Raw genomic sequence first — 22,972 nt, 5'->3', positions numbered from 1 at the left:
TCTAATTCTTCTCCCCACCCCATCACCACATCCTCTGCATATCTTCCACAGAGTAAACATTTTTATTTCAGACAGCCAAACATTGTATTTTTCATCCTTCATCATCATCATCATATTTCTCATGCTTTGAGAGAAATATCTCCATCTCAAAATTATTTTTTTTATAAGCATACTCTGCTGCTTTTCTAGCAATCCTTCAAAGGCTTTGAATATTTAAACCTGAAAATAAATTTGTTTTTAAAATACTCCAATATTTTTTCTGACTGCTATGAAACATACTACTACGTACTATATGGTGTGTAAAACAAGACATTTGCAATACCATTTAGCGTTTCTATTCTTATTATTACATGAACATGTATATAAAATTATATTTCTAAATTTAAAAATACTTCAAAATATAATTTTTTCATTATAATAGTTTTTACGTGTGTATGCTTGTACTGGGTCGACATATATTGCAGATAGTACGTAAAATGAATTCTTCAATAAATTCACTGTTTATGGCATCATCGATTTTTTATACTGTATAATTATTTTTTTTTTTTAGCAAACTTAGCATCGTTTAAGGCAGAGATCATCAAAATAATATCGTTATCGGCTTACTTTAACAACGACCGCTTTCGTGGCGAAGCCGTGACTAAATGATTTTTAATAAACAGAAATCAAAATTATTATAACAGTTCATGTTAAAATTATTGTTTATTAATTCTTGTTTAATTACTCAATTGCATGTACCTTGTCTGCCTTTACATGACAACATAGCGTCACAACCAATTAGCCGCGCTTCAACATATTTTATTGACACTTAAAAATGGACGTTTGTTATGAAAACAGGGTGGCGGATGGCGGTAATTTTAAAAAATAACTTATTAAATTTACTACGTGCAAGACATTTGCAGGACTATTATTGTTAAAAACAAGACTAACATGAAACATATTTTATATAAAAAACAATAAAAAATAACATATTAAATTTACTTGCAGTTACATCTTGATCATTGTTAACAAAAGCTGTTGTAAATAAGCAGTAGGAAAAATTGTTTTGAATTTTTTTTTTCTTTTTTTTTTTTTTTTTAGATACATTTACGTGAAACATATTTCAGAATATTCTTAGCCCTTTTTTAGAATTCAAAGGAAAATTCCTATGGGCCTTGATGGTCTAAATCAGGATTTGACTTCTCCGCCCTGCCCTGGGACATGAATATGGACTTTGAAGACATAACATGGATTTTAGTATTATTAACATAGTGAGGACTTCATGTTCATTGTCGTATTACATGATTTGTCTTCTAGATGTTCAGGAGTAAAGTAATCTTAAGGTGAATTACAAACTACACTAAACAATGTTAACTTTATGTTATGTGTTTACCCTGGCGATACAAATTATATATGAACCGTGATTTAGTTAATTAAGACACATAGTTTTTGCTTGTAGAGTATGTAATAACCACTAGCTGTGACAGATACTTTTCAAACTAAGGTACTCTGTAAAAAATATTCAACACGAGATTAATCTTGATAAGCTCCGACCTGGGTCTGAGGGGTGTACATGTCTGCAGCCTCAATCCTGGGTCTAAACCAAAAATATAATATTATGCTTTTTACAATTTTTGTTAAATGCTAATTCCTTCACTCAGACAGCTTGCTAGCTTGATCCATACATCAAGGTTAAGGAAAAGATTTCAAAGATGTAATTTATATTCAGGGACCATTAGATTCTGGCTTTAGTCAACCTTTATCCAGCGTTGTATTGACTTCTCCATAGCAACCATCCACCTAAAATTAAAGTTCTTTATCATAAACAGAAATGGAGATTAAAAAAGTTCAATAAAAATGACATTTTGTCTTCATATTTGGTCAAAGTCATAGAGTCTAATCTTGAAACTGTATGTCTATTGTTTTCACCTGTTTTTATCAGTCTCATTCTCGGCACAGAAACTAAATGTTCGCATCTGAGGCTCCGGGGGTCTGAGGATAAAGTTGTGTTTCTTCGGGGAACCTGGGACCTGGTCCACCTTGTAACCATGGAGATGGGCCATACCTATCACAAATACCAAGAATTCGGTCAAGTGGTATCACAAATACCAAAAGAGTACACCCTTACAAAAAGTTGTTTTCATTTCAAGGGAAAAGATGCTAAATAGAAGATGCTAAAATTAAAGTTCTTTATTATAAACAGAAATGGAGATTAAAAGAGTTCAATAAAAATGACATTTTGTCTTCATATTTGGTCAAAGTCATAGAGTCTAATCTTGAAACTGTATGAATATTGTTTTCACCTGTTTTTAACACAAATATCAGGAATTTGGTCAATTGTTATCACAAATACTAAAAAGTACATCCTTGTAAAAAGTTGTTTTCATTTCAAAATACACTTTGAAACATTATATTCCATTATCCATAGAAACAATTATAACTGTATGTAGTACATGTATATCTAGTAGATTTAATTAAAACAAATGGATGATTGATATTTTTGAATGGGTAGATGGAATAATGTTGAAAGAAATGAAAGAGTGTGCAATTTATGTAATAATAATCAGATAGGAGACAAATTTCATTATTTACTGGAATGTAATGCATTATGTAGTATCCGAAAAGATTTTTTGTTGCAGAAATACTATGTACATCCAAATATTTTAAAATTCTGTAATTTGATGACAAGTACTGATCCAACATTCTTATGAAAATTGTGTATATTTATCACCAAAAGTTTTGACACTGTCTGTCCTCCTGTAATTTCTGCTCGTCCATAATTATTGTAAATATGTATATATGTACCTCTTGTACCATACATATGGTTTTTGAGAGAATAAATGAATGAATGAAACTGGTAACATACCTTGAGCACTTGAAGAATTGATGTTTTTATAATAATATATACAGGCGTCTTTGAGCACACAGTATCGTTTTCTCCAGGATTTGACAGCGCCCCCACACTTGGAGAGATACCCTGAACACTCCGGCTTTTTAATGTCTAGAGCAGGGAGTCCTACATTGTGGGCAGTCACATCCATCCAGGAGTCTTTCTGTAAACCATAAAATAGAAAATAGGTATGTCAGTCATTAGAATCCAGAATAAGATTGTACCTAACAGGGGTATAAAGGATAACTGCTGATAACAAAGTCATGTACATTCACCAAGTACTACAAAATAGAAACAAGAAATATTTGTGGAACACTTATGCCCCCTCCCCCTAAATAATTGGAAGTTTAAGGGCATAACTCAAAAATTGCTTGATCATACCCAAAACAGAACTTGACCTAGATACTCCTATGGAAAAATCTATATACCAAAGGATGACTGCACTTAAGGATTTGCGAAATTTGTGTCAAAATAAACTTTAAAAACAGACATTTTTCTTTTAATTGCAGGAATCATAAACATTTAATCTACCCCGGTACAACTTTACTTAATTACAATAAATAAAAGTATGTATCTATGATGTACGAATCTGTTTTCTAAGGTGGGGTCATCTCAAGTTCTTCAATCTCCGTACGATAATGAGGACGCCCACTTTTTTACACACTTTATACAGTCAGCGCATGTTTGTCTATTGTTCTCCTTTTAACATTAGTTGTAGATTTGCTTTTGTAATGTTGTGTTAATGAAAAGGAGATTAAGAGACAAACATGCGCTCATGGTTTAAAAGAGAAAAAACTGCTTCTTCTTACACTCGCTCTCTCTGTTGTAACCAAGACTGTGACACGTTGAATATTATAATTTACCACGTGATATCTTTTGTCAGGTAGTTTTGTGGATACAAAATTCCGTCACGTGACTTGTTGGTAGCATTTTTTGTGCTAACTAGGACACTGTGCTTGAACACATTAAATACTTAGTCACCAATTTAAAATATTCTTTACTTACATGAATGGTCTCATAATTTTAAAATCTTTGTAAATAATGTACTTGTGCCATACAGAATAAATAGGAAGATGAAAAATAGAGATCTAGTATTTTTTAATACAAGTCATTGTTATTTATCCAGTCTAATTTTAGTTCCATTCTTACGATATGTTAGCTCCACCTCTCATTACATAATGTTCAATCAAGGGCAGGTCAGTGTAAATGATCTGTATTTGGAAAACGGTAAGGACAAAAACGTAAAATTAGTTATAACATAACAGTCTAAAATCATATTTAACATTTAAAATGGGTGAATAATTGACAGACCACTGTAGTAAATATATAAAAGTGAACTTATGTCAAGATTTACAAGCTAATTCAGAGAATTTGTGTCCCCCGCTTAGGGAAAAAGTAAACCATGCACAGTTCGGGGAGAAGGGGGGGGGGGGGGGGAGTCGGATCCCCCTGACTGAATTTGTAGAATTATTAAATGTATACATGTATACTGAAGCAAATAAAATATGCTAATATGGATAAAAAGATTTGATTGCTTATTCTTTATTATGTGTATAGAAGATTCTTTTTGTATGGAATATTTATCACACTATAATGATGATCTTATGAGTTTGTACAAGGCAGACCTCATAAATTTTTCATTTCACATGCTGAATACTATCATTTAGTAAGAAAAAGTATTTCGGAAAAAAAAAAAAATGGATCTTCCGGGAATCGAACCCAGAACCTCTCACATGTGGAGCGAGAGAGTTACCACTAGACCACGGAACCGCTATACATTGCTGAAAATTATATGCAAACATGAAGTCAGATACTTGTATACTGTAGACATACTTTTTTCCACGGGGTCATAATTCCGTGGAATCTCAATTTCTGTTTAATCCGCGGGTAGAAATCTACGCGGATTTCCTAGACTGTCACTATATGCCTTACATTTTACATCAATAGATTCTTCTTTAGTCCATAGGGAGTTGCTATGCAAAATTTCATTGCGAAAGCTCAAAGGGTTCTCGAGATATCGTGTGGAAAAGAAAGCATTACGGACAGACAGAAAGACGAACAGACGGACAGACAGACCCAAATTAATATCCCCCACTTTTCAAGCGGAGGACAAAAAGCAAAGAAGCGACCAAAAAAGACCCAAAACACAACGTTAAGTGTACTCATCCTTTCATTTCATGATCAATAGGTGTAACCTCTGTGAAGAAAATGAACGGAAACTGCATATAATTGGAATTTCCTAAGTCCAAGGGGCATAACTCTATCAAATATGGCTTGAACATAACCAAAACAGATCTTTACCTAGATACTTTTATGATTAATCTGTATACCAAATTTCATTTCAGTATGTTCAACTGTTGAAAAGAAAATGAACGGAAACTGCAAATAATTTGAATTTTCTAAGTCCAAGGGGCATAATTCTGTCAAATATGGCTCAAAACATAACCAAAACAAAACTTTACCTAGATACTTTTATGATTAATCTGTATACCAAATTTCATTTCAGTATGCTAACTGTTGAAAAGAAAATGAACAGAAACTGCAAATAATTGGATTTTCTAGGTCCACGGGGCATAACTGTCAAATATGTCTTGATTATACCCAAAATAAAACTTTACTTAGGTTAGATACTTTTATGATCAATCTGTATACCAAATTTCATTTCAGTATGTTCAACTTTTGAAAAGAAAATGAACAGAAACTGCAAATAATTGGAATTTTTCTAGGTCCACGGGGCATAACTTTGTCAAATATATCTTGATCATACCCAAAATAAAACTTTACTTAGATACTTCATTTCAGTATGTTCAACTTTTGAAAAGAAAATGAATGGAAACTGTACATAATTGGAGTTTTTCCAAGTCCAAGGGGCATAACTTTGTCAAAAATGGCTATCCTTTAATTATTTTATTTCTTCTTAATTAAATTCAATATTGAGTCAGTTCTGGGTCCTGAACAACTTGGTCTGACAAAATCAATCAAAGGGAAATCACTCTGACCTTCTCTCTGGCTCTGGTAGCTGCTTCATTTAATGCTGAGATCCAACTACAAAGGAAATCAATTCGTCTTATTAAGAAAAACAAAATTTTCTAGAAAAACATTTTTTTGAAAAATACATGTATAATGAAATTCAAAACAGAATTAACACATCTTTTAACAAGAGGCCCACGGGCCTTTTATGTCACCTGAGTATTGTGTAACAACTTTCAAACAATTAAATTTGGTTTGTTTTTTAAACCAGAGGCCATGAAATTCACAATTCACAATTTTGAAAGAGGCACCATTGCTTATCATAATTATAAACTTAGCATGCTTACTCTATTACTTACACCCAGAGGTAGATCAGAGTAACAAAGAGAAAATGCACTTTCACTTTCTAACCAGTTGTGCACCTCACCCCAAAGGAACCACTGACCTTGGGGTCACATATTTCAAAATTTTGCATATTTTATTATAAAATGGTTGAATAATACCAAAGAGCAGTTTTGCTAGATACACCTTTCTTCATCATAAATGTATATACTTGGATCATTGGCATAAAACACAGGAGCAAAGGAAAAGATTTTCAAAGAATTAATGTATTTTCACTATATAATCATAAGAGCCTCGCCCTAATACCAGAACCCCTGACCCTGGGGACATAAAATTCACAATTTTGAAAGAGGCACTCTTGCTCATTATAACTATCTGCTTAGTTAGTTTATTTAATACCAAGAAGCAGAGTAGAAGGTTTTCAAAGAATAAATGCATTTTCACTATATAATCCATTTAGCCCCGCCCTAACACCAAAACCCCTGACCCTGGGGACATAAAATTCACAATTTTGGAAGAGGCACTCTTGCTCATCATAACTATGTGCTTAGTTAGTTTATTTAATACCCAAAAACAGAGAAGAAGATTTTCAAAGAATACATGGATTTTCACTATATAATCAATTGAGCCCCGCCCTAACACCCAAACCCCTGACCCTGGGGCCATAAAATTCAAAATTTTGGAAGAGACACTTTTGCTCATAATAATTATGTGCTTAGTTAGTTTATTTAATACCCAGAAGCAGAGAAGAAGATTTTCAAAGAATAAATGCATTTTCACTATTTAATCCATATAGCCCGCCCTAACACCAAAACCCCTGACCCTGGGGCCATAAAATTCACAATTCTGGTAGAGGCACTCTTGCTCATCAGAACTACGTTCTTAGTTTGTTTACTTAATAACCATATAATCCATTTAGCTCCGCCCTAACACTAAAACCCCTGACCCTGGGGCCATGAATTTCACAATTTTGATAGAGGACCCAATGCTCATTACAATCATGCAAACAATTTGACTGCTTGATGTCCAGGAGTAAAGAAGAAGATTTTTAAAGATTGCATTAATTTTAGTGGTTTTGGCCCACCCCTCAAGCCCCAGGGGGGCAGAGACCATGAAATTCACAATTTTTGTTCCGATGCTGTATACCAAATTTGGTTGAAATTGGTACAGTTGTTCCAGAGAAGAAGCTTAAAATGTTCAAAAGTTTACGACCGACGAACGACAGACGATGTACGACGACGGACAGAAAGAGATAGCAATAGGTCACCTGAGTTTAAACAGGTGACCTAAAAACACAACAAGCCATTGATTTGGGATGTGAATATTGTGCGCCAAGTCTGGCTGAGTGCTGTATAAGTTATTGTTCAGAATTCAATAAGAGAGGTCTTGTTGTTTTTTATATTACTTACTTGATCATCTCCTCCCTTGAGTCAGGGATAAAGTAGTAAGTTCTGGCTCCAAACTTCTCTGCCTTGAAGCAATGCTCTCTGCTAGAGTCAGTATGTTTGGACACAATGTAATTCAGCAGAGGGAATGCTCCTAGAGGGTCCTGCTCCTGTAGATAAATACAATAAATCAGTATATTTGTGAGAAAAATATTTTTAAAATATTTGATACATTTCAAATTTTGAATATGTATTTGTATTGCACAGCAGTCTATTGCGACAAACAGAAATGTCTAGCTCTTCCATTATGACCCAAACATGAACAGGAATAGACTAAGTTTTATTGTGCAGTACAATATACTAGTAAGTTGAGTTTTATTGTGCAGCAGTATAAGCTGATTTGAGCCTTCTCCCAATCACACACAGGACTTAGACTTTAAGGTATACCAGTAATATAAGCTGATTTGAGCCTTCTCCCAATCATACATAGGCCTGACTTTCAGGTATACCAGTAATATAAGCTGATTTGAGCCTTCTCCCAATCATACATAGGCCTGACTTTAAGGTATAATACCTGTTCTCCTTTATAGTAGTACAGACAGTTGTCGTATCTCAGTACAAAGAACCGCCGCCTCCAGTTCTTGACAAACGTGGAGTTACTCTGTTTGTACATGTAACCACTCAGTACAGGTGTCTGGGCATTCCTAATGTAATGAACATCATTCCCAGCAGCCACTTCTATCTTCACCATGCTCGGATCTAATTAAAAACAATTATCAAAAATATATATAACGTGTGTATTAGAAAGATAAACTGTTCACATTTGAAATACTAGCCAAGTAATAGTACATATGTATTTAGATATACCGCAGCATGTGCACTTTATATACTTGTGAATTTAGAGGAGAGACCCCCCCTTTTTTTTCTTGCTGGTATGAAATTCTTAAACCTTGTTGTTCATTATTGTATTAGAATTAAGATAAACTGTTCACATTTGAAATACTAGCCAAATAATAGTATATATATACCGCAGCATGTGCAATACACTACTACTGAATTTAGAGGAGAGACCCCCCCTTTTTTTTTGCTTATGAAATTCTAAAACCTTGTTGCAGATTATTGTTATTTTCTCATCCTTTGAATAATTACTTTATTTTATTAATTAACCTTTATCTTTAGAACCCATAGGTTTTCTCTCCACTACACTTCGAACAAAGTGCATTCCTGTGGGTTTTGACAAAGTAATACCTTAAAATTTAATAGAATTTAAAAATTCAGCATTGAACATTTCCGAGAAAAAAATTTCTCACTATGACTTGAGCTGGGAGAGGGTAAACATTATTTTAAAGATGACTCAACATGTATTTCTTTTTTTTCAGCTCTGACTCAAGAGAGATAACTCTTGAATTACTCACTAACAGATATAATTTGACTTACAGTATAGAATACATCGTTCCTCCTTTTTTGACTGACCTTTTTGCATCAGTTTGATAATTTCCTCATGAGTTGATTCCAGAACATTGACTCCGTTAACACCAATAAGTATCTGACCTGGTTTTATCCCTGCTCTGCAGGCAGGGCTTCCTAATAATATAAAGAAGTTAAAATCAGAGGCAGATCTTAAAGGCAGGTGAAAGGCAGGGGGGGATATAGACCCCTCTTATAAACGTAAATGCAAGTAATAAATGCAACAATAAAACTTTTATATTAAGAGAAGCCTCTCATTAATCGTAAATAGGCATAGGCTAAATATTCAATTATACATGTGCTACATGAATTTAAGATAGATGTCTCAGCACTCAGTCTACACACACAGGTGACAACTGATTACACAGATGGTGACTTAATAAGTGGCTTATATAGAGACCTTCGAATATAGTGTGTGAATAAAGAAATATGGCAGACAAATTCCTTTTACAAAATCTTGTTCAGCTTTCAGTATCATTCAGAGTGATAAACTCAAGGGACATGAATACAGATATTCATAGAAATATTTACCCATGTCCACCTCTGTTATGAATGCCGGATGACTGTCGTATATATGAAGGCCAAAATCTCGGTCCTGGTCCTCTTTTGTGATCACAACCACTTTTTCTTGTTCTGTAATAAATACAAGTAAAATAATAAAACAAGAGGTGTATGGGCTACAAAGCTCACATGAGTGACCTTAGTGTGTTTAATTAATGAATGCAATTATGTTTTACATGTAATGTATTTTAATAAAATTGCACAAAATTGAAAGTTTTACTATACATGTAGTTCATAATATTCTCATAAAGTTTAAAATCACAAATTTTGTTAGTATTTTATTTAGTGGCATTCTATTTATTTTGTTATAAAGTAATTCTTTTCCATACAACTAAAGCCCTTTTTCCATATATTCAATCCTAACAATACTGTACAATTGGCAATCTTAACAATACTGTGAAGGTGCGTAGCAATCTTAACAATGCACATTCAATAGGCAATCTTAACAATATTGCACAGTTGGTAATCTTAACAAGATTGCACAGTTGGCAATCTAAACAATATTGCACTGAGTTGGCAATCTTAACAATATTGCACACTTGGTAATCTTAACAATATTGCACAGTTGGCCATGAGAAGAAGTAAAAAAATGTAAATGTTATAGAAGGACAAGTAAACAGACAGACAGACAAAAACTCTCAAATTTTTGACTCAGAAGACTTGTACTTGTACATAATTCACCTTAAAATATATCAAATGCATTAAATATAACATAAATATGAAGCAGCAAGAGACTACAAAACTCATGAAAGTACTTCAAAAGTAAAAAAAAAATACATTGAAGTTATTTCAGATAACACAGACAAACAACACACAATATTCTGAGAATCAGAAATTCAAAAGAGACACAAACCATATAATTTTGCCGATAGACGATGATATTCTTGCTGACTGTCATGGCGATGCACCATACATTTCCGTCGGATGCGATATTCATGTTTAAATTCGCACTCTGACTTAGTTGTTGTTGTGGAGTCAGATCTTTTGTGTGGTTTATCAAATTGTAATGTATCATTGCTTCTGAGAAACACTTCATCTGAAAAGACAATAATATAAATTAAGCATTATGAAATATTACACAATTTTTTTAAAATATGCACAGAAAATATCTGCCAGTGAAATACAAAATTAAAATATTATTGAATAAATTGAAACTTTAAACTAAATGTGTATACTTCTTAAATCCTGAATTATTTTCTCCAGTTCTGCATGAAGTTTTTCATCCATATCTTAAGAATCCTTTAGCATCCGTTTATTTGCAAAAATACAAACTTTACGGTACAATTTACACTGAGTGCTCAGTGGTCTTGGTACATTCCAGGCATAGCTATAAAGACTATCGTTATGAGTTGATGTATGCATAGTAAACAATTAGCCCGAGGGAAGAAAACTAACTGATATATGTACTAATTAGTAAAACTTTATCCGAATGTAAAAAAAAATAATCACTAGAAAATTAATAATAATGATACTCATGATATGCAAGTAAATTTAAATGATTTGAATTTTTTTTCCTTTTTTTTTTTTTGTTTAGCAACAACAATTATTAAGTCTGTTTAATGTGCATTGCACTTTGTTGGAAACTTATTTTGATATCTAAAATTAAGTTTTTAATGGGCTTTCCGGTGGAACTGCCCCTATGAATCCTATCTTAAATATTTCCTTACCATTAATTAATATTTGAATAACTTCTAACACTCTATCAATCTGTTTACGTAGTTTAGAAAATTAATCAAGTATGGTTTTGGTATATCATCATTAGAATGCAATTTAATTAATAAACATTAAAAGTTAAGTGGGAACAAAGATAGTATGCCACTCTTCAACAGCATGATAATTTTTTTTTCATCGTGCAGACACCATTAAACAAATATAGAAGTACACTTTTAAATTTTACATCTGTAGATGTCCTTCCCCAGGATTGTGCCCAAAATAATTTCCAAATGTTTTCCTTAGTTCGCTGGTCTGAAAAATTGGGACCCATGGATGATTGTGACCTTGACCTGTCAAAATTGGCCTTGGCTAAGGGTCCAGAAGAACATCTGTTCACAAATTAATTTTAGATTATGAGGATTCTTAAGTTCCTTGGTTTCAAGGTTAAAATGTCTAATAAAAAATTATAAAAAGTTTTCTCTTTCATATTCCTGTACAATGAAATCTTTAAAATAAAGTCCTTAAACTTTTTATTAACTTTTTAAAAAGTCATGTACTCTGTAAATACCATGTGCATAGTTTGATTAATAAGAACTTTCAAAGATATTCTCTGGACAGAAGAAATGTCTACAGACAGATGGACAAGGGGTTCCAGTATAATAACCCATTATTTTGTTTAAAGGATATTACAGTAAAACTCGGTTATAGCGTAGTCCTAGGGACCTGTGAATTTACTTCGCTATATCCGTAATTCGTTATATCCGTATAACGAATTCGTATAATTATTATAGCGAATTCGCAATATGCGTGTTTTCCTTCAGGTATTACTACCAGATATGTTAGGGAAGCAAATATTACAAAACACATCTTCGATAACTAAGGTTTTATTATGAATTGAATTTTAGATACAAATGCTAAAAGTAAATTAAATCAATTCAATTTTTCAATTTTTCAATAAGGTTTTATTATGAATTGAATTTTATATACAAATGCTAAAAGTAAATTAAATCAATTCAATTTTTCAATTTTTTTATAATGTTGGAAAGTTTGTTATAAAAGATGTAAATTTCATTATATATAACCTCAATGGTACTCAAAATCAGTTCGCTATATCCGTAAATTCGTTATACCAGAGTTTGTTATAACCATAAAATTTTACAAAGATTTGTGAAGAATTTTGCTGGGGACCCTGAAAAACTTCGCTATATCCATGAATTCGCTATATCCGTGTTCGTACTAAATGAGTTTTACTGTAAAATGTTTACCAGATTCTTGCTCCTCTGCTATGCTGGGTGGTTGTAACGACTGGGGTGACTTTTCTTCTGGCATACACAGCCATACAGACTTTCTATAGCTTTCATTATATATACCTGAAATAAAGTCCTCATGCAATTAAAATTTGATAGTACTTATACAAACAATTATATAATTCCTATGCATGCAGAGTAATGCATTCAGTCGAAGGAGTTGGATTGATGTGAGCATGATCAAGTTTATTAATTTTTTTGAGGGGAATTTATACAAAGTAAACTTTATTTCGATAATTTTTCAATATTAAAATTAAAATTACTTAATTTTAAATTTATATTGCATAAACCAAATATAAAGCTACCACTTTAATTACTCATTATATTGATTAATTTCAATTGTTTATGCTATAAAAAGAAAGCATGAATTTAAATTGAAGAAATTCTGAAATAGGTTCATTCTGGACTGTGATTATAAGCCCCCCCCCCCCCATCCCCCCTCCCCCACTCCTTAATTCTGAACTGATGGGATGTTGAGGTACATGCTAAAAATGTGGAAATTTTGAGTTGAAACTTCTTCCATCAACAAAACATAGGTAATCAGAGATTACAGAGCTCACCTCAACGAATGTTGTCTTTAAGTAAGGCAAAGTCACACAATTAACCAACAAGAAGTGTACATTCCAAAAATGAAAATATTTAAGCAATTTTAATCTGATTTTGAAATAGAACTACATAAAAAATTCAAACTAGTTCTTCTTCATGAAAATGTAATTAAAATCCAGCATCTGAAGCAAATTTGAGAGTTTTCATCTCTTGATAAAACATTTGTGCAAATTTGGTTTATACAATCTTATATAAGCCTTATAGTTTTTTGATAATAGACCTGCACCCATAACTTTTACCTAATCTATTATCTGAAAATGTATGTCGAATTCAGCATCCGAAGCAAGTCCATTAGTGTGCATCCTAAGATGTATCATCCATGCAAGTTTGCTCATTATAGGGCTCGTAGTTAATTGGAAATGAAACATGCATCAAAAACTAACATTTTCACTCATCAACAAAAAGTAGGTGAGATTCAGCATCCGAAGCAAGCCCAGTAGTATGCATCCTTATATGTATCATCCACGCAAGTTTGGTCATTAAAGAACTCATAGTTACTTGGAAATGAACTTTAACCTATTCACTCAGCTGGAAAATGTAGGTCAGATACAGCATCCGAAGCAAGCCTGGTAGTATGCATCCTTAGATGTATAATCCATGCTAGTTTGGCCAACATAGGGCTTATAGTTACTTGGAAATGAAACCTGCACCAAATTTTAACCTGTTCACTCAACCAGAAAATGTAGGTCAGATTCAGCATCCGAAGCAAGCCCTGTAGTGTGCATCCTTAGATGTATCATCCATGCAAGTTTGGTCAACATAGGGCTTATAGTTACTTGGAAATGAAACCTGCACCAAAAACTTTAACCTGTTCACTCAACTGGAAAATGTAGGTCAGATTCAGCATCCGAAGCAAGCCCGGTAGTATGCATCCTTAGATATATCATCCATGCAAGTTTGGTCAACATAGGGCTTATAGTTACTTGGAAATGAAACCTGCACCAAAAACTTTTACCTGTTCACTCAACCGTAAAATGTAGGTCAGATTCAGCATCCGAAGCAAGCCTGGTAGTATGCATCCGTAGATGTATCATCCATGCAAGTTTGGTCAACATAGGGCTTATAGTTACTTGGGAATGAAACCTGCACCAAAAACTTTAACCTGCTCACTCAACCGTAAAATGTAGGTCAGATTCAGCATCCGAAGCAAGCCCGATAGTATGCATCCTAAGATATATCATCCATGCAAGTTTGGTCAACATAGGGCTTATAGTTACTTGGAAATGAAACCTGCACCAAAAACTTTAACCTGTTCACTCAACCGTAAAATGTAGGTCAGATTCAGCATCCGAAGCAAGCCTGGTAGTATGCATCCGTAGATGTATCATCCATGCAAGTTTGGTAAAAAAAAAAATCAACATAGGGCTTATAGTTACTTGGAAATGAAACCTGCACCAAAAACTTTAACCTGTTCACTCAACCGTAAAATGTAGGTCAGATTCAGCATCCGAAGCAAGCCTGGTAGTATGCATCCTTAGATGTATCATCCATGCAAGTTTGGTCAACATAGGGCTTATAGTTACTTGGAAATGAAACCTGCACCAAAAACTTTAACCTGTTCACTCAACCGTAAAATGTAGGTCAGATTCAGCATCCGCAGCAAGCCTGGTAGTATGCATCCGTAGATGTATCATCCATGCAAGTTTGGTCAACATAGGGCTTACAGTTACTTGGAAATGAAACCTACACCAAAAACTGCACCAAAAATGTTAACCTGCTCCAAAAACATTAACCTGGTCATTCCTTTGCTGAAATTGCAGCATCTGAAACTTTGACTGGTACAATGAAACACACTAGAACCATCTTCCATGCATGTCTAATCAATATAGGACATAGAAGTACTTAAAAAGAAAACTGCTCCAAAAAACTTAACCTTAACCTGGGACGCCGACGCCGACGCCGAGGGTATCACATAAGCTCCCCCCAACTTCGTTGAGGTGAGCTAAAAATATGCACAAGAATGAATTAAATGTGTTTATATAGGGAAAATTTATCTTAAGTACTTTAAAAGATTTTGTCAAATCTGTGACAAGCACTGCTAATATGAACACAAAAAGGTATTGTATGCAGGGTTACTTGTAGATATAATGTGCACATTATTCATTTACAAGGAAGAGAAAAATAATAATTTATATAGGCCTACTACCTATGTTTTATTTACATGTCGTTCTGCACATTAGTATGAATATTTCATCCAATGCTGAGGAAATGTTATTTAGAATTAATAATTGACAACAAATGAGCAGTGATGTATACCACCAATCGACACTCTTAAAGAGGCCTTATCCTGTTTATCTAGGGGGTGAAAATTAGTATAACCATTTAAGATGAACTGAAGTTTTTCTAAAATATATACAAACCTTCACTCTAACTTCCTGATTGATATATAAAAGGATTTTATAAGAGTGCAGTATATTTGACAAGATGGCCAAAGTTCCATATGCTATTTTTATTCCATTTTCTTCGATACAATTTCTATCAATTAATATATTATATGTATTGATGTAAGCCAGTGGCATTATGATGCAACATGGGTTGTTTGTAAGACCTGGAGGTTGTGAAACGTCAGCTGCAAAAATGTAGCCATCTCTTTTTTTTATGGGGGGGATTACTCTTCTGCAGAGGACACCCGCTATAGACAGGACACATTTCCCAGTGCTCACAATTTCTTTCTCTAAAACTGGTTAGAAATCTCAAATTAAACATTTAACAATAATGTAAATATCTAGTGTTTAGTATTACGGTAGTGCTAGTTGTAAAATTGTTTCTTTGATTTCTTTGTTTTCTGATCGATCTGCGACTTCTTTGATTTTTTTGTCCTTAGGAAGTGATGTGTCGTCCCCAAAATTTGACAATTTTTATTGACTAGTTCACTTTAAGTGCTTTTACTTAATATAGATATATATTATATCTCTGAGCCTTTCATTTTTCTATGCTTTTATACCAATGGAATTTTATAGTAATGCACTTTATTGACAACAAAAATTGAATTTTGCATAATGATTTTAAAATTACTAAGGCAAATTAAAATATTAAAACAATTTTATATGGGCTTGCAACACCATAACTACCATTGAGGCAAGTGAGGCAAATGCCTCACTAATTTTTTTGAGCTTTCTGAAAAGTGAAAAAGTTTTACCTTGAACTCATGAGTTATGTATGTCTAAGTGCTAAATTAATATTTCAACTTTTGTTGAAATCTCTCATCTCACAAGGTGCCTCATTTTCAGTTAGAACACATATGTAATTTATTATACAAAATGTTTGTTTTGTAAATTGTTTGATTGTTTAACACCCCTTCTAAGAATTTCTCATTCATATTGAGACAGCACTACTCGCCTTTGAGGGCTGCAAGTTTTAAATCCTGTAGTGGGCTTTCAGGGTCACTGAAGATGATTGAACACTGAGAGATCTTTTTTTGTGCCATCACTTTCTGTGACATAGGAGAAGGACCAGACTCTACATCCCGCAGTGGAATTCTAACCCGCGATGCAAGGTTCAACTCCTTAGTCTGCGATTCTAGAGCATACGCTCTAACAACTGCGCCATGCAGACGACAATTCAAAACGTTAAAACTTTCTAGGATTAAATCTTTTATTTTCTAATACCCAGGTTTCATTCCCCCCCCTCACATGGAAACCCCCACCACTGGCCATCAGGTGCCGTCTGGGACTAGGAATTCAAACGTTAAAACTTTCTAGGATTAAATCTTTTATTTTCTAATACCCAGGTTTCATTCCCCCCCCTCACATGGAAACCCCCACCACTGGCCATCAGGTGCCGTCTGGGACTAGGAATGCCCAGGACCCTTGCCTCACAAAAAATTTGAGCCTAGTTATGGCCTTGGCTTGGATTGGCACTGTTATGTGAAGCAGTTCAAGCCTAACATAATCATTACCATTGTTACAACCACCAGTAAAATGTATGATCCTCTCTCATATAGGAGACGGCTACGATTGGACTCCAGATTGCAGCTTTCAAGACTGATCCATCAATCAAATTCAGTTGAGTGATTTCTGAATGCATAAAATTATTCAATGAAGAGCAAATTATTCAAATCCAAATATAAATGCCTTTGCATTTGAATAACTGAAGCAAAATTTAAATGTGGATTGAAATTTGGTCATTCTGACATCTACTGAAGAACAAATTAAATAAAGGATTTCTGGTTGTAATAAAAATTAGTCACTTGGTCTCCATAAAAATTAAAATCTGGGACTTGAACCCTTACCTTTTTGGGAATGGGCAAAGAGTTGTCTGCTCACCATTGCTATGGGCAAACGGTTAAAATTCTTGTATATGATAATGCTATGCATTTCCAGCATCTTAAAATTTTTCTAAGTATTTTTGCTGAATTGCAGCCACTATAAGATTAATAGAAAGAATGTGATGGACCAGGATAGAACCCAAGGCAGGCCTCCTGAATCTCCAGTCAGATGCTCTACTACTACTAACTAGAGTTTTACTCATATCCTGTCACTGGTGGCCAAGTCCAACTCTCTGCCACAATTTGCCCTAAAAGTCTTTGCCCCTGAAGACACCAACTCAGAGTTTCTTTCCACACAGTACTTTCACCTGTCACTCCTGACAGCAAGGCACAGGTACCAAAAGTTACAGGAGGAGAGAAAGATATGATGGAGCAGATTGAGTGAGGGCCCTTGAGTTAAATGCTCTACCATTAACTGAGTCATCTGATATTGAACCAGACTATCAGGGCCCCTGAGTCAAATGCTCTACCATTAACTGAGTTATCTGATATTGAACCAGGGCCCCTGAGTCAGGTGTTCTACCATTAACTGAGTTGTCTGAGATTGAACCATGGCCCCTATATCAGGTGTTCTACCATTAAGTTGTCTGAGATTGAACCAGGGCCCTTGAGTCAGGTGTTCTACCATTAACTGAGTTGTCTAAGATTGAACCAGGGCCCCTGAGTCAGATGCTCTACCATTAATTGTGTCATCTGGGATTGAACCAGGGCCCTTGAGTCAGATGCTCAACCATTAACTGAGATTGTACCAGGGCCCCTGGGTCAGATTTTCTACCATTAAGTAAACTATCTGAGATTGAACCAGGGTCCCTGAGTCAGGTGCTCTACCATCAACTGAGTTATCTGAGATTAAACCAGGACACATGAGTCAGGTGTTCTACCATTAACTGAGTTGTCTGACATTAAACCAGGGCCCCTAAGTTAGGTGCTCTACCATTAACTGAGTTATCTTAGATTGAACCAGGGCGGCTGAGTCAGATGTTCTACCATTGATTGAGTTGTCTGAGATTGAACCAGGGCCCCTGAGTCAGGTGTTCTACCATTAACTGAGTTGTCTGACATTGAACCAGGGTCCCTGAGTCAGGTGCTCTATCATTAACTGAGTTGTCTGAGATTGAACCAGGGCCCTTGAGTCAGGTGCTCTACCATTAACTGAGTTATCTGAGATTGAATCTTGGCCCCTGAGTCCTGTGCTCTATCATTAACTGAGTTATCTGAGATTGAGCCATGCCGCTGCTGAGTCAGGTGCTGTACCATTAACTGAGTTATCTGAGATTGAACAAGACCCATGAGGCAGGTGCTCTACCATTAACTGAGTTATCTGAGATTGAACCAGGGCCCCTAAGTCAGGTGCTCTACCATTAACTGAGTTATCTGATTTTGAACCAAGACCCATCAGTCAGATGCTCTACTATTAACTGAGTTGTTTGAGATTGTACCAGGGCCACTGAGTCTGGTGCTCTGCCATTAACCGAGTTATCTTAGATTGAACCAGGGCCCCCAAATCACCATTAACTGTGTTGTTTGAGATTGAACCAGGGCCCCTGAGTCAGGTGCTCTACCATTAACTGGGTTATCTGAGATTGAGCCATGCCGCTGCTGAGTCAGGTGCTCTACCATTAACTGAGTTATCTGAGATTGAACCAGGGCCCTTGAGTCAGGTGCTGTACCATTAACTGAGTTATCTGAGATTGAACCAGGGCCCTTGAGTCAGGTGCTGTACCATTAACTGAGTTGTCTGAGATTGAACCAGGGCCCTTGAGTCAGGTGCTCTTAGTTACCATTAACTGAGTTGTCTGATATTGTACCAGGGCCCCTGAGTCAGTTGCTCTACAATTAACTGAATCAGGTGCTCTACCATTAACTGGGTTATCTGAGATTGAACCAGGGTCCCTGAGTAACCATTAACTTAGTTGTCTGGCCATTTCAAGAACCTATCTGACCACCATTCTACAGAGTATGGTAAATGCTAGAATTTTGGCTTTCTCTTAATATCTACTGTCTTACTTTTTTTGTTGATGAACACTTATGATTTGAAATTCAATATTGAAGGAAGTTGATGAACATAAATAGTTAAGGAAACATCAAAGTTTAATGTATATCTTGGGGCTGACTACTTTTGTGTTCATCTAAAAATACTTAAGAAATACTGAAAAAGGCAGCTGCTTTTTAGAAAATCCACTTACATTTTTATATATGTATCATAAGTGCAATCTGTCCTATATTTTAAAAATACAGGGACATTTCAAATTCATGCTCAAATTTTTGCCACATAATGAATAAAAACTACACTATACATCATACTATTAAGACTAAGTGGTGACCTAGGGATTATTCACAAAATTGGAGGCACTCCCCTAGCAGAAAAAAAATGTGACACCTGCATAATTTTCAGTAAAAACTTTCCCTTTTATGTTGATATATGTCAGTTTCTCCTGAACATTTTAGATAATGGGCAACAATATGCACAAAGAAATTACTAGTATCATAAAGTTTGAATCAGCTCTTTTAAAACAAGTTTCCACTAGCTCTGCAGTCATTTAACAAATTTTAGTTACTTTGGTTTTGACTTTTTGCAGTGACAGGAAAACAAGAGTTTTTTTTTTATCTGACTAAATTGCTTTTGAATTCATTTCATCAAAAGTTCTTGCCTCACTTCCCAATACTTTTGTAACTGTAACAGGAAAGGAACAATTGTGACAGGCCAGACTAGGTTTAACCTGGATCTTTAGAATCACTTAAAGGCAGGTGCTCTATCAACTGAACTTTCTGGCAACTGGTTATCAACCCTGCCTGCCACATATTTGATGAAGTTTACATCTATATACATTACATTACATTTTTTAATATTTCTTTATAAATTCTTACCTGTGTCTTCATCTGAGGACTCTTCTGAATTATCCAGGGAATCACTCGACAGGTTCCGTTGTCTCCTGAGAACTTTGACTTGCTCTTTTGCAGGACTTTCTGACTTGTCCTGTCCATGTTTTATATTGTCACTACTGTCATTGCTTGTGATAGACTTGTCATTCAAGGAATTAGACTTCTCAGAAATCTCACTAACCATAGAAAGTTTGTTGAAGATTTTGTCCTCTCCTCCTGTTACCATGGTAACAGTGTCATGGTAATGTGGATGTTGACCATCTTCTAAATCCTTCAGGAAATCGAAGGCATCACTTACAACTTCTCCAGTCCTCCGTGATTGGTTGGCTTCTTCCCTGTCTGCAGAAGAGGGACTACAAGCTTCAGACAAAATGCCCTTGGAATCTGAACACTTAGTGTCTAAGGATTTATTAACCAAGTTATTTACATCTCCACTTCTGTGTTTTCTCATCACAACCTTTTCATCTTTAGAGCTGCTTTCATCACATGAACAGTGGCTTGTGTCATGACAACCACAATCAGACCTCTGTTGAGCACTTGATTTCTGACTAGTCTCTTCAGCATGTAACTTCGTCTTTCCCCCCTCAGAAGAGTCCTTGACCAAACTTCTTGCTGAGGGTACATTACGTTCATGGTTCAAACCAGCTGCAGTGATGTGATTACTTAATTTGTTAGCACCATTTCCCAAAACTGATCTAGCCTCCTTTTTCCAATTTTCTGAATTTTTGGATTTGTTGAGAGACTTTTCTGTGGTACCTTTGTTATCTACATAGGTGACGATGGTAAACTCCTCCTTTTCTCCATTAACCAAACCATTATGACCACTGTAGCAATTCTTATCAGGTTTGGTATCTTCAAAGGCCGTTCCTAGCTGGTATTCCTTGAGGAAGCTGAATGCCTCGCTGATACGTGACGCAGATGTTCCAGTACTGGTCTGTGCCATTACATCAATTCTTGAGTATCCTACATTGTAATGCTAGAAAAATACAAAACACAAATCTACATAGCCATTCTTTAACTTACAACTGACATGATGAAAAATGTACAGCATTAGAAAGGGTGAGTAGTGTTTGAAATTGTCAATTTTAAACACTGTAAATGGCTGGTAAGTCACCATTATACTTGTTGAAGCCATTCTCAAAGAACTAAGTGACTGTTGGAAATGGTTATTTAAAGTCAGAATGTGCATGCCAGAGTTAATTAAGGCATTTCCACCCTCCTGTGATGTCACAGGTCTTTGCAAAATTATTATTAATCGAAATTCATACCCATTAGAAAAATATCTTTTGGATGAATGCTTTTCAAAAGGCATAATGCAAATAATTGTTAAGTAAAAGAATGATTAAAATGTATATTTTCTTTATATAATCAATTATTCAATATTTTACAATGTTACCAAGGAAATAACTCCTCTGTATTCAGGTATTTTCTTTATCTTTTGCTTTATTATAAGTGGACATTTAAATAATTCTCTGATTAGGGGAGCATTTAAATCTTATGTGAAATTCAAAAAAAACAAAACAAAAAAAAATCTGGGGAATTAAGGTATGCTATGAGTGGATCAATATACCCATGCAGACCATTCAGGTAAATAATGTCCCTAAACATGCAACCATTTTTATACTTAATTTTTAAAAGTCTCAGGGGCTGACAAATAGATTTTAAAGGCAATATACCCCCTATGCATTTTTGACCATTCAGTATTTATAAATATATATAAAAAAATACTGTAAATAATGTTTATTTTTGATAACATGCAACCATTTTTATACTTAATTTTTAAAAGTCTTGAACATGTTAAGTCAACTCCCAATGAAGACTGCAATTTATAAAAGTATTTTCAATTAAAGACTGGTTGTTTTTTCATTCTCTGTTATAGTTTCAGTATACTTAATTTTATCCTTTTTCCACAAGATAGGTTTTATTAAGTTAAATGTCACTTTAACCCCCCACCCCCTCCCTCAAAATAGATTTTTAAATTTTGGCAATGCATTCTTTAAACATTTATTTTCTTCCTTGCCAAATAACCCCCCTCCCCTTTTTTTCTCACCACAACTTGACACATAACCATTACATGCAAGGAATTGGAGGCTGATTAGACCCTATATATAGACTTCTAATTTTTTTTTACCTTTTAATATTTTATGCATGTCAATGGTTTGTTCTATCGTGTACAATTTTGTATTAACACATGGCAATGTCAACATTACAAGAAGTAGGTCATAATACCAAATACGTCTTAATTTATTCCGAATTGTAATTAATGAAATATCGCTCTAACCTACCAAAATCCCACATTCATTTTCAGAGTTCATTTTCTTTTATTCTGACAAAAACCCTAGAAAGCAAACTGTGGTAAGACCGCTAGCCCCCTTACCTTCTCAGTTAATTCCAATCAGACGATCACAGATCTTTGTTTACGCTCGGCTACATACGATACACTTCCTGGTCTATTTAAAGTGGACTAAGTTTATCTTTTTAGTATTCTAAAACGGAACTAGTTTCGTTATTGAAAATCAATGTTCTTGCGCGAGCAAAATAGCTAGATTCACTTCCTATCGATGTGTAAGAAAAAAGATATTTTATATTCAACCGACTCTCCAAAAAATATAATTCATGTTTAAGGCTAATTTAAATTGATCCCGTTGGTAAATAAGGAATT

General features: G+C 34.6%; 1 protein-coding gene across 1 annotated transcript; it reads right to left on the bottom strand.

Annotated features, from left to right (window-relative positions):
• Positions 1 to 970: 970 nt before the first annotated feature.
• Positions 971 to 22,834, bottom strand: LOC134250183 (uncharacterized). The gene is made up of 12 exons (XM_062732533.1): positions 22,688 to 22,834; positions 20,296 to 21,286; positions 12,513 to 12,617; positions 10,448 to 10,630; positions 9,565 to 9,666; positions 9,040 to 9,150; positions 8,141 to 8,325; positions 7,591 to 7,736; positions 5,869 to 5,914; positions 2,846 to 3,032; positions 1,909 to 2,044; positions 971 to 1,779 (listed from the first exon to the last, which is right to left on the bottom strand). The coding sequence occupies exons 2-12, from the start codon at positions 21,251 to 21,253 to the stop codon at positions 1,728 to 1,730; spliced, it is 2,211 nt and encodes a 736-aa protein (XP_062588517.1). The 5' UTR covers positions 21,254 to 21,286; positions 22,688 to 22,834; the 3' UTR covers positions 971 to 1,727.
• Between the last annotated feature and the right edge of the window lie 138 nt (positions 22,835 to 22,972).

The sequence above is a fragment of the Saccostrea cucullata genome, unplaced genomic scaffold (assembly GCF_032062105.1).
Source record: "Saccostrea cucullata isolate Sc308-1 unplaced genomic scaffold, CSIRO_AGI_Scuc_v1 ctg44, whole genome shotgun sequence".
Taxonomy (NCBI): Eukaryota; Metazoa; Mollusca; class Bivalvia; order Ostreida; family Ostreidae; genus Saccostrea; species Saccostrea cuccullata.
The sequence above is the reverse complement of the archived record's forward strand: the minus strand, read 5'-3'. Positions and strand labels throughout refer to the sequence as shown.

Bases quoted from the DNA above. Each gene is read 5' to 3' on its own strand.
- LOC134250183 (XM_062732533.1), bottom strand. From the start codon at position 21,253: ATGGCACAGACCAGTACTGGAACATCTGCGTCACGTATCAGCGAGGCA. The intron at 9,667-10,447 runs GTTTGTGTCTCT...TATTTATTACAG, and splicing joins TCTATCGGCAAAATTATATG to AACAAGAAAAAGTGGTTGTG. The intron at 9,151-9,564 runs GTAAATATTTCT...TTATATTATTAG, and splicing joins CATAACAGAGGTGGACATGG to GAAGCCCTGCCTGCAGAGCA.